At 45.3% G+C, this 12,233-nt stretch overlaps 1 protein-coding gene across 2 annotated transcripts in view; it reads left to right on the top strand.

Annotated features, from left to right (window-relative positions):
- Window positions 1-11,996, top strand: part of MTHFD1L (methylenetetrahydrofolate dehydrogenase (NADP+ dependent) 1 like) — a 192,913-nt gene extending 180,917 nt beyond the window's left edge. For both annotated transcript variants that reach the window (XM_076002865.1, XM_076002866.1), the window contains exons 27-28: window positions 3,000-3,120; window positions 9,142-11,996. In XM_076002865.1, coding sequence (XP_075858980.1) covers window positions 3,000-3,089 — 90 coding nt within the window. In that variant the 3' untranslated portion in view covers window positions 3,090-3,120; window positions 9,142-11,996. The remainder of the gene's footprint in view (window positions 1-2,999; window positions 3,121-9,141) is intronic.
- Window positions 11,997-12,233: the final 237 nt, after the last annotated feature.

Raw genomic sequence — 12,233 nt, 5'->3', positions numbered from 1 at the left:
GCTTATCCCGAATAAGTAGTTGCACTTCTTGGAAGTGATTATTGCATCATTGGAAAGGAACGTGGGAGTCTTCGGATTGAACTCATTTTCCCCCCGTTTGAAAGAAGTTGAAAGTAGAGGAAAGACATTTCACACTTCCTGGCTCTTCATATTTTGGTGAATTTTAGCGCCTGGTTTTGGGACAGAATCAGAATGACCAAAAGATGCACGTTCTGGTTCACCGCAGCTAGTCAGTACAAGTCCAGGAAACACACACTCTGCCTTTGTCTGTCTTGTCAGCTGAAAGTTACCAGAGGGGAGGAAAGTTGAGATAGTGTGTAACGAGGGTGTTATCTACAATAGAATATTCCACTGGTAGCTTTGGTCACATGGGCCCAAATACACTGCCTTCAGGGTTCTTGTTGGCTTTTGTCATCCGCTAGCGTATTTAAGCTTGACCTGTCTCACTCGCACCAACTTCTGCCCTAGAGTGAACAGTGTTGCAGACTCAGACAACAGCAGACAGAGAATCCAGACAGCCCTGCTAGTACACGATGCCTTTGACCTTGAGTGCTGACCTAAGGGGTGGGGCAGCATCACTGTGGCTGAATGTGATCATTTATTTCCTTCTCTTAAACTATAAAATACTTTTTTTTTTCAAATTCATAGCTCTACACAGATTATAGAGGCATCTTAAAATACTGTCTGTAAATGCCATAAGATCCCTTCGAATGCCATCTCAAATGCAGTTAGGCAGGGAAATTGCTGTAGAGTGCCCGGTTTGAGTTGTAACCCAGGCAACTGGGAAAAAGTATGAACAAGGTCAACCAGTGACCTTTGTGTTTGTCCCAGCACTAAAACAGTAAGTGGTTTTCTTTCTGGGGTCTCCTCAGTTATATGCAGCCACTGTAATAGCCAGAGAAAAATGTTCCTGCTAGGGAACTTAGCATGCGGAGGCTACGGTGGCCATCCACATGCCTAAAATTTTAAAATACAGGAAGTCCCCACCTACTAGCAGGTTGCGTGCAAAAGTTTAGTTGTAGTTCATCGTTTGGAACCCAGAATACATTTTCCCATAGGCGTGTTATAAACAGTACCTGTATTCCAGGCAGGCCTCAGAAGCCTTTTTAGCCCATGATATACCTAAAGTGCAGTCCTGTGCAATTAGCAAGACAGGAGCCAGCCACCATCCATCACAGTGTTTTATGTGTTCCCGGCTCCCGCTCTCAGCGGGCCCAGCGGGCCGGGAGGGGGGAGGTTAATGAGGCCTGCAGGTGCGGGCATTTGCTGCCCACCTGCTGCAACTGCAACTCAGGTGGGGGTTAAACCGGCTTTCCTCTCCCTTCCCCCACAAGCTCCCTTTCCCAGTGCTGAAGAGGCAGGGCAGGGAGGTGAGGAGGGCCGTGGGAGCCATCTGAAGCCAGCGCTCTTCAACTGTAGCGTGCACGCGAATCCCCAGGGGTTGGCTACACTTGCCGGTTCCGATCCAACAGGTCTGGGGTGAGGTCCGAGAGTCTGAATTTCTAACCGGCTCCCAGGTCATGCCCATGCCACTGGTCCACAGACCCCTTTGAGTAGCAAGCATCTTTAAACACCACGGGGAGGAGAGGGTGGGGAAGGGGAAGTCCCGAGTCACCGTATAAAGGCAGTAGAGAGTGACAGGGCTGAGTCCTATTCTGTGGGCCTTAGGGGGGTTCCTGTTTGCTGGGTGGCAAGAAGCGAGCCAACCCTAATGCCTTAGCCACTAGCCACCCCACCGCTTCACCCCATGCGTGTTCTTGGCCCGGGCAGGTGGGAGGTCTGCGAGGCAAAGCGTCAGCCCTTGGGAGAGCCGGCTAAGCACAGCCGCGGGTATTTCCTCTGAGTGATTGCACGCAGCACGGCTTTATCAGCGTCATTCATTCGTAGGAAATGCACACTATTAAAGCACGGCGGGAAATGCTACACTGGAAAGAAAGTGGGTCATCAGGGAGACTCCCAATCCAGATCCCAGAGCAGTGTTTCGGTATCTAAGAATCACCAGCTGGGGCGCCAGCCCTTTCCCTGGCGCACACACGGAGGGTTTCTGGCGCAGGCGGGCAAGGAGCACGTTCTGAAGATCTTTCGTCCAGATTCAGCGCAGCAAAGCAGGGAGGAGCTGGTTTTAACCCTGTCTCCACCACTAACCAGCCGCGTGTTCTTGAACACGTGCCTTTGTGTCCGAATGTCTTCTGTCCTCATCTACAAAGTGAGGCTAAAATTAGCACCTACCTCATAGGATGCTGGGGAACTTAATGAGGTTATCTGTAGAACCCATCGGTGGCCCACCAAGTGCCACGGTGGAGGTGGCAGCGACACTGGCAGTGGTGAAATGAGTGATTTGAGAATTTGAGATTGCAGGCGTGGAGTCAGATTTCTGGTTTTGCCACTTATTACCTGTGTGACCTCAGGCAAGTGACTTGCCCTCTCTAAACCTCTGCTTCCTCCCGTGTAAAATGGAAATAATTAAGGCACCTACCTTGCAGGTTGCTAAGAGGCTAAAATGCATAAGGCGCTTAGTGCCCAGCACAAAGCACGTTCTCAGTACAGCAGGGAGCTTAGAGAATGGGAGTTTTCAAACTGAGCTCCAGGAGCCACTGATTTTACGGAAATGTGTCTTGGGGATGAGGAGGAGACCATCTTATACTCCACTCACAACAGCACCCCCTTCAACCTTGTTGGGGTTCAGCATGAAGATTTGATTTAGAAGAGAAGTTTCAGAAAGTCGGTTTTGCAGCTACGGCATGTGGTGGGACCACGGGGGGAAAGTAAATGCTCTAAATTTCCAGGAAGTTGGCATTTGCCTTTTCCATTTTACTTCCTTAAACAAAATTGAAATAGCAGATGGCAGATTTAAAGAGATACATGTGTGTATAGATATACCTTAAAGTTACATGAAGTTGTGTTCAAGTATATGGTTAATTCGTGTCATCAGATGCACAGTATTCCACATGATCACTCTTAGCATTTGCTAATATGTAACACGTTGTTTTCTCCCCCAGATGAGCACGATGCCAGGACTGCCCACTCGGCCCTGCTTTTATGATATAGATCTCGACACGGAAACAGAACAAGTTAAAGGCTTGTTCTAAGTGAAAAAGACTCTCACAGGACCCGATTCAGGTAACTGCTGTGTTTCAACTTTTTCTTTCTCTTTCTCTCTTTCCTTCTCTTTCTTGATTTTTTTTTTTCTGAGACAGAGTCTCACTGTATTGCCCGGGCTAGAGTGCTGTGGCGTCAGCCTAGCTCACAGCAACCTCAAACTCCTGGGCTCAAGCAATCCTGCTGCCTCAGCCTCCCGAGTAGCTGGGACTACAGGCATGTGCCACCATGCCTGGCTAATTTTTTCTATATATTTTTAGTTGGCCAATTAATTTGTTTCTATTTTCAGTAGAGATGGGGTCTCGCTCTTGCTCAGGCTGGTTTCGAACTCCTGACCTCAAGCAATCCGCCCACCTCGGCCTCCCAGAGTGCTAGGATTACAGGCCTGATCCACCATGCCCAGCCTCTTTCCTTCTTTCTTTCTTAGTTCAAATCCTTTCTCTGTTTTGTTTTTCTAATACTTATTACAAAAGTGATTGGATAAGTCATTTCCTTCCGGAGTTACTACAGATTCCTACCTAATGACTGCCCATGACTTGAGTCCACTCCTGGGTGCAGATACAAGTTAGATGGTCAGTACACAGCCCTCAGTGGACCTTGGCTTGAGTCCGGTGAAAGTCAGATCCCGTCATCTATGGATTTGTGTGGAGCATCTCTAGCCCTAACAAAGGAACCGTGTAAACTCATTATTCTTTTTCCAGACTTAAAGCCAATATGACATACCCATTGAAACCAATACCACATATCTCTTGGTACAGAGTTAGAATCATGTGATAGAGGAATCTTGGTGTATTCATTTCCTAGGGCTGCCATTACAAAGAATCACAAATTGGGTGGTTTAAAGCAACAGAAAGTTTAAAACCATTCTGGAGGCTAGAAGTTAAAAGTCAAGTGTCCACTGGGCTGTACACTCTCTGAGACTCGGGGTAGAATCCTTCCTTGCGTCCTCCTAGCATCTGCTGGTGGCTGTCAATCCGTCAGGCTGCCCAGCTTGCAGCTGCGTCCCTCCAGGCTGCCTCTGCGGGCACACGGCATCCTCCCCGTGCGGCTCTGTCTTCACATGGTGTTCTCCTCTTATAAGGATCCCAGTCCTCTTGGATTCAGGCCCACCTGTTGACCTCATCTTAATGTGATTACTCTGCAAAGACCCTAGTTCCCAATAAGGGTGCCCAGGGTTAGGTCTTAAGCATATCTTTTGGAGGACACAATTCAACCTGTAACAGTTGACTATGGCACAACACATGTATCAGGCTCTCATGCCCTGGAAAGACACATGGAGATGGGACAGATCCATCTAACTAGAGATGAGTCCCAGGAAGGACGGGGCAGCAGAAGTCAGGCCTTTTGGCGACTCACAATCTACATGGTTTAAGGTCGGGCTTGACTTGGAGCTGTCTCGGGCAGCCCAGAGCTGGGGGATCGCAGCCTCATTCATGTCCACCCCTTAGTACTGCAGCCACACCTGCTGGCTTCTGTCCCAACTCCCCATCTGAAGAAAAATGACCAACTTCCCAGTCCTCCTCCCTGGACAACTCCCAATCAGAAGTTTGGAAGGCTTAGGGCAGCTGCCCCCCACCCCAGGGATCAAACATGTCCTTGCCGTGGTCTTAGGACACATTCCTTCCCACCAAGCACCGCCAGTCTCTGCTCCCCACTCAGGGCTGTTCCTGTCCTGGCCCAGACCCTCTCCCTCCTGCCAGCACATTCTGGGCCTTCCAGATGAGCTTCCTTGACCTAAAGTCCCTTCTCTGCTGCTGTTTGTGCGTCATGGCCCGAAGCCACCCAGGCTTCTCCTTTTCATTTCTTCCCCGACCAGTGTCAACGCCAGGTGTTTGTGTCTTAGTTTTTGTTTTTCTAAGTCTTTGTTACCAAAACACTAACAACCTAAGCGATGATGAGAAAGGTAATGACCACTAAAATGAAATTACATGAAAACAAGGTGTGGGGTTGCTTGTTTTAGGTTGTGGGTGGGGTGTGTGTGTGCGGGTTTTGCCGAGGAGTGGGAACTGTGTTAAGTTTTAGCTACAACCACATCTTTGATCTTTGTCATTTCTGAAAAAGAAAACTCCAGAAAAAAATGAAACAAGAGACACTAGTCACTAGTTTGACAAAGAAACCCATACACTTGAGCTTTGATAACAGTGTTATTTTCGTCTTTTTGGTATGAGTTTGTGTGTTGTGCGTGTCTTGGATTTCTCTGCTAGCCCTTGGGAAAGTAAAAGCATCATTCGTCTTAAACCGAAAATTGACCCCTTGTCCCAACTGATCTCTCGTTTCATGTCAAGAACCCGTTATGCTACATTTCTGCCATTTGTCATTTCTCTCCAGCACAAGTGTGTACAATTCTCTTATCTCTCTTGGGTAGTATTTTTCCAGCCTTTTGGTCAATTTTAATTTACTCTCCAAGTAGGTCATATGAGAACAATTATACCTTAATTATTACAGTTAAGACTCAGGTAATGCCAGGGGACGTGTCCTCAGCCTTACTAACACATACACTTAAATCCTTTACTACCTAAGACACTGGTATTCCGTAACAAGTACGCCTCCAGCTCTTACTCACAGATGGAGCAGGGCCTGCAGGTCAGGACACCGGCCTGTGGTCGTGACCTCCCGTGACCCAGGCACTGTGCTACACACCTTGCCTGAGTGGTCACAGCACCTCTGGAGACAAGTGTTGTCCCATAAGGCCACAAAGGCTTCAGGAGGATCAGACCTTCCCCTGGGGTCACTGATGGGTGGCCCTAGTGCACAGGACTCCAGAGCCACCTGGCCACCGAGAGGTGCTGCCTGTCATTTCATAGCTGGCACATGTCATTTTGCCACCCCGTATCATGAAACCAGGGAGATGGGTAGTATTTTTATTTCAAAGCTGCAAAACCCCTAGCCCAGAGAGGTTGACAACTTGCTCAGTTTGCGCAGCTAATAACTACAAAAGCCTACAAAACTACAAAAGACTCAACTCAGATCCATTGGCTGTCAGCCCCCAACCCAAGGTGCCCTTTTCATTCCAGTCATGGGCTCAAGGAACTTTGACCTATTCCAAAAGACAATACCAGCTCTTTGAAAAGACAGGTACTTGGGGATAATGGGGTGATTTTTAAAAATATCTAAAGTAATTATTTGGGTACTAAAAGCTTTGTCAAGATTCTTTTTTAGTCCAAGTATATATATAATAGGGCTACTTTTACTTAATTCTCTCATTGAATGGTGTTTTCCCCCCTCCTTTGTCCAAGGCCTCCTTCTTCCTTGTAAATTGCTAACCCCTATTCTAGACTTGGTGGTCAGTGGTTCAGAACCCATCATTTGACCCTGCTTGAACAATCAAAAACAGACCCAGTGTCCTAAGATAAAACCACAATATACAGCAAACTTTCCCTCTCGGTGACTCATTGTTATGATGGTCCAGCAAACGTTCTTTCTGTGTCCTGTGCCTCTCACGTGCAGCAGTCAGGGACCACTTCTACCAACAGTCAGATGTCCGTGGCTATTAAAAATGCACAACATGAAAATGTTAAAGTTTGGACCAAAGCCAGCTTGGACAAATTTGGGCATCCGGAAGGAAATGTCTGGTCGGCTTACTCTGCTCAGGATCAGACCATTGATGGTTCTGCACGCTCGGTTGCTGGACAGCACACACATTGTTCCTCGAGGAACGTGCTGGAGACGTGTCCCACATGGGAAGACTGCCATCGGTGGATGACCCCTTTCCTTTCTTCCTTCCTCCCTCACCCTCTAGGAAGTTGTGTGAGGCCGTACTTGAACATGAGATGCCTGAAATCACCAGAATCCGAGCTCTTGCTCCGCCTCCCCAAGACTGCCCTGTTGTGCTTTCGCTATTGTTAGAAAAAGGGCATGATTCATTCTTTTGGATGTCACTAAATAGAACTAATTAAAATAAGTTGTTTGTCCCAGTGAAATTGATCCTGCTCTTGAGTCTTTGGTTTGAAAATAATTGGATTTGGGGGGTTGATTGTTCTTTTTTCCCCCCTGTCTTCTGGTTTCCTATTCTTAACGTTTATCATATTTCCGAGCTCTGGCAGGATTCATTCAAATGAACACACAATAAAGTCTGGCAGATTTCCTGAAGAATGCAGGTTCTCCCTTACTTTGTTCTGATGTGCAAAGTTCTGTTTAGTGCAGAATCAGATTCCCTCTGCTCCTAATAAATGTTTATTTACCAAAGAATTACTTTTTTCCAATGACACACACAGAAGTATAATACCCAGCTCATTTCTTTCCTAAGCTGCCTTTAGGGAAGAAATTTTAAGTGATACTTAATAATCATAAATGTGTCTTGAGGAGGGTTGCTGCATGCTGGCCCTTCTGTGGACAGGCCTGTTCAACCCCAACGTACAAACCACAGGCTTGCAAGATGCCTGGCAAGAGCCACCCAGGTTCTGTGATTTTAGTCTTGAAACTTCTTTTCATAGAGCAACTCAAAAGTTGCTCATCGCCATTGCGCTCCAAGGAATAGGGTGTCAGTTCATCACCCCGAGCCATCCTTAAGTACCTGGTGTCCCCTTCCCTCCCATTTCCAGGCAGGGACTAGGTGGGATGGAAGCCCCAGGCACTCAAATAACCCTCACTGGCATCTAAAAGATATTGATAATTAAATCTCCCCTATCTAACTAAAATGGAATGTTCTGAAGTTTAGGTAACTATTGTGAAATTCCTAATTCCCCTTAAAAGAAACTTTTACCGGGCACATTTTGATTTTCTTAGAATTCCCATACCAAAATAGAATGTTTCCTATATTGTATATCTTCCAAAATATTTTCCCACTGAATAAACTTCTGAAATTGTTTTTTCCACTGAATAAACAATAAACAACAGATTCGTTTTTACATTGTCACCTTAGCTACTGCGTCTGATTTTCTTCATCTATAAGCAGACTTTCTATATGTTGGGCAGCCCTTCAACATTCCTTAAAATGTGGAACCACAGACTCTACGCCCCTTTAAACACAAAACTGTGGGCTACGAAGGTAATGTGCCCAATCAGCTGGCCTTCCACCGCCTGCCCCTGGAGCACGACGGCCCTGCCCAGCCTTGCCTTGCTAAGCCAAAGGTCATCTTCCGTCTACTGAGCCCACCCTCCTGTCCCCCAGCATTGCCTCCCATCCCAGGAGATGCTGACCCTCACATCTAGGGTCACCAGAGCCACTACCGTGAAGCGGGGCATGTTTAAGCGCACCAAGCAAACCTCCCTTCCTGACATCTAAAATATTTTCTTTGTTAATATTTATTATACTTGTAATACTTCTGTTTTCTGTTTACTCCCTTGGGTTGGGTCACATGTTAAGGGAGTGTTTGAAGTTCCTCGTCCCCTCTCTGCACCACTGTCTTCTGTTTTGAAACTAATCAAGCATCCTCTCTGGCTCCAGACCACTCGGTTATCTGTGGGAGGCCAACTCCCTGGATTTCAGCAGAGTTTGAACTGTCTCGGCCCAACAGATCCGTCCTTCCATGTCTAACTGAAGATTAAAGGCAACATACTTGCATTTACATTTTTTCTGGAGTGGTGAACACATTTTTTCCTGGGACTTCGGCCTGTTGTTTGTTTTTAAAGTATAGTTTGATTACTTATCTTGCTGAAAGATTGCAGGATTAAAGAATAACAAAGAATTTGATATTCTGTGCCTACTATATGAAAGAGAGACAAAAATCCAAGGTGACAGGATCCCTTATCCTGAACATGCTCATTTCTCGGGATCCTGCAGACCATAGATACCAGGTGCAGAAGTTCTGGAAATTCTGCCGCTGTCCCCAAGCAAATCTCTTGGGGAGTTCAGAAGGCTGCACGCAGTAGCCATGCCGACTCATGGGTCCAGGGTGGTGCGGAATCTGAGTCTGCACTTCCCATGAGTAAAATACTCCAAACAGCGATCCCACCAGCCTTCATCGTGTGCATAGAATCTCCTCTCTGCTCTGGAAGGTTCTTTGGGCTGCAAACTTCAGAGCTGTAACATATTAACAGTTTAACACCAAAGGAGAAAGCTGTTCTTAAACCACTAAAACTTTTTTTTTCTCTCTTTTTCAGGCTCCTGAAACAAAAACTACTGCCTTTTTGCTATAGTTGGAGAAGAAAGTGAATTTGAAATATGTCTCTTATGCAATGTTGGAGAAATGGTTAAATAGGCCAAAGATTTCTTCTTCCTCCAAGTCAAATTCTGTTTGCAACAGAGTATAGTGTTCAGCAAAAAGACCTCCACCAAGTCTGAAAGAGACTAATTTATTTTCTGTTTCTGCAGAGTTTACATTATTTCCACTGCTTACACTTTAGAATGTTTATTTTATGGGGACTAAGGGATTAAAAGAGTGTGAACTAAAAGGTAACATTTTCCATTATGGAGTTTTCTACTTTGTCTTTGAAATGAAAGTAAACATATATCTAGAAAACCGACCAGCAAATCTTCAGTGCCAGATAAAACTCTGCACTCTCTAGAGGTAACTTCATGTGAAGAATTATGTGTGGCAGGGTTGTTACTTGGCATCAGTTTTCTAAAAATTGGGAATGCAACGAGAGCTTTTTTTTTGTATTTTAGAGATAGGATCTCATTCTGTCACCTCAGCTGGAGTGCAGTGGTGTAGCCATAGCTCACTGCAGCTTCCAACTCCCAGGCTCAAGCAATCCTCCCATCTCAGCCTCTAGAGTAGCTGGGACTACAAGCTCCCACACCGCGCCCAGCTAACAAGATCTTTTTAAATGCAACAAGAAAAGAACACACATAGAGAAATATCTGGTCGATTGTGAAATCTTCCAACTGCTGGAGAGTTGTAACATCTTGGAACAAAGTGCATTGTATATCCAGAACTATTTTTCAGTGCCAGTAAAGTTTATATCTCTTACCTAAAATAAATGAGTTTATGCTAGTTTCTTCCACCTATGAATGGATCTCAGTGGCCATTAAACTTTCTAAGTAAGGCCTCCAGGGCTAGGAAAAGTAGCAATTAAAGGTCAGGTGTTTGGCAAATGTGCTTCCTTTGGCCCAGCCCTTAATTCATAGTTGAGAATGTTCTGTGTCCTGTTCCCCCTTCCGGGAGTTCCTGACCCTTCTTTGTTTCCATTTTTTCCTACAAAAATATAAAATTATATAAAAGTTAAAACCAAGGATTGGGGAACAAACAAGAGGTGATTGTCCTCTAAACAATGCAAGTAAAACAGTCGCCATAAATATCTTGACTGTCCCCCAGGCACATCCTGCAGTATCTTTCCTTCATGCCCTTGTGCTACCCTCTCCAGTGACCCTGCTTATTCATTGCTCAGCCCATGATGTATCTTTATGCATAATTTCATTTGTTCCAAAACACCGTCTAATAACGGAAAAGTCCCCCCACTCAAAGGCTGTCTATCCCACGAATAATTTTACTTGGCAATTCTGAAGCATCTCTCCCCATCACTGCCTTTTATTTGAGTACACCTCTCCAGATGTACAATTAACCAGTATTTTCTTTTTTGTTTTTAATAATTTTTTAATTTTATTTCTTGCAAAGATGGGGGTCTCATCACTATGTTGCTGAGGCTGGTCTCAAACTCCTGGCCTCAAGTGATCCTCCTGCCTCGGCCTCCCAAAATGGTAGGATTACGGGCATGTGCCATCGTGCCGTTATTTTCAATGTATAAATCTAATTTAAGATTTTAAGGGTTCACAGTAAATTTTTCCTCTATATGCTGCACTCAGAAAACAGTCTTTCTCATTGCAAATTGATTTTTAAGCAGTTGCCTTCTGCTATTGACGTTTTTTATTCTTCTCCTCTGCCCTTTAAAGTCTCATTTTCAATTTTGGAAATGTTTTTAAAAAAATATTTAAGAAATCTACACTCAAAGGGCTTTAGACTAGGGACTCCTTTCCTTGCCTACTTTCACCAGGCAACCCATCAACGAGGGGGAAAAGCATCCTATGCACAGGTGTGGGAGGGGTTGATCACCACCTTGGTAGGACCTAACCCAGGAGTTGCTGGGAACCACGTTTCCATTCTGCTGGTTTGTTTTTACTCCTGGGTATCGTAACTCAGCCTCTGATCATTGTGTTTTCTCTTGTTCCCTACCCTGCTGGTGGCAGGATATACTCCTGCGGGGGGATACGCAGTCTCCACCTAAAAAGGAGGTCTCTGGCAGGTTAATCGGTGGGGCCATCAATCCATGATGACTTGAGGGATTCAGAGACAAGAGGAAGGATTATTTGGGGGAGTATTGGGAGGAGCCAGTTATCAACTATCTCTTCTGAGGCCACAGTGTGGGAAAAAAAAAAAGAATTACATAACCTTTGGTATGGTGGATTTAGCTTAGAAATGTGCCCGGGAAGGGTGGACCCTGCTTTTTTTCTGCCTCTGTCATTGAAATATTAAAAAAAAAAAAAACCCACGAACAGAGCAGCAATGGTGAGGGACCCAGTTACCCAACATGGCGCACGAATGTGCGGTCGCACTCCCTCTCCACTTGAGGGCGGGTGGTGGCAACGCCGGCAACGGTTAAGTCCCAGGCCAGAAGAATCCTCTCAGTAAACTCCCCGAGGAACACACCCTAGGGATTAACTGAGGGAGAGATGAGCAGAGACTCAAGAAAGCAGCAGCAAGGCAATTAGCCAACCATCCATTAATACTGTTTTCATTCCCCTGTTGCCAGGGCTATTTGGTTTAACTAGGATGTGCCGACTCCATTAAATTACACAGGGGTGTTCTTCACACTAGGTATTTAAGGGGATTCTGGTTCCCACCCCTCTGACAGTGGCCAGAGTTGGTTTTTATCATAATTTACACATGCCAACAAATACGATGGTGTACAAAACTGACCTTATTTATTCCAGGAAAATCCACAGACATGTATTTGTACATTGATTTTGTATAAATTTGTATGTACAAGGGACTAAAAATAAAGTAATAAGTGTATTCTGATAGCGGCATTTGTTACAAATCTGTGATCTGTATCCTCTGAAAAAGCCGAGCATTGTCTTTATTTTCACTATCCGCCAACTGTAATGTAGCATTTCCTTCCACTATGAGCGTCAGTAGCAAACCACAGCAGTATCAACAGTACTTCTGGTCTTTGTCACCAGTAGGAATCATGGACATCTTAATATTACATGATGGTTTCTGCAGATATCCATAATCGCATTTATGCTCATGGTTGCC

This window comes from Microcebus murinus, chromosome 5, assembly GCF_040939455.1.
Source record: "Microcebus murinus isolate Inina chromosome 5, M.murinus_Inina_mat1.0, whole genome shotgun sequence".
In the NCBI taxonomy this organism is placed as follows: Eukaryota; Metazoa; Chordata; class Mammalia; order Primates; family Cheirogaleidae; genus Microcebus; species Microcebus murinus.
Note: the sequence above shows the minus strand (reverse complement) of the source record. Positions and strands in the feature narration are given on the sequence as shown.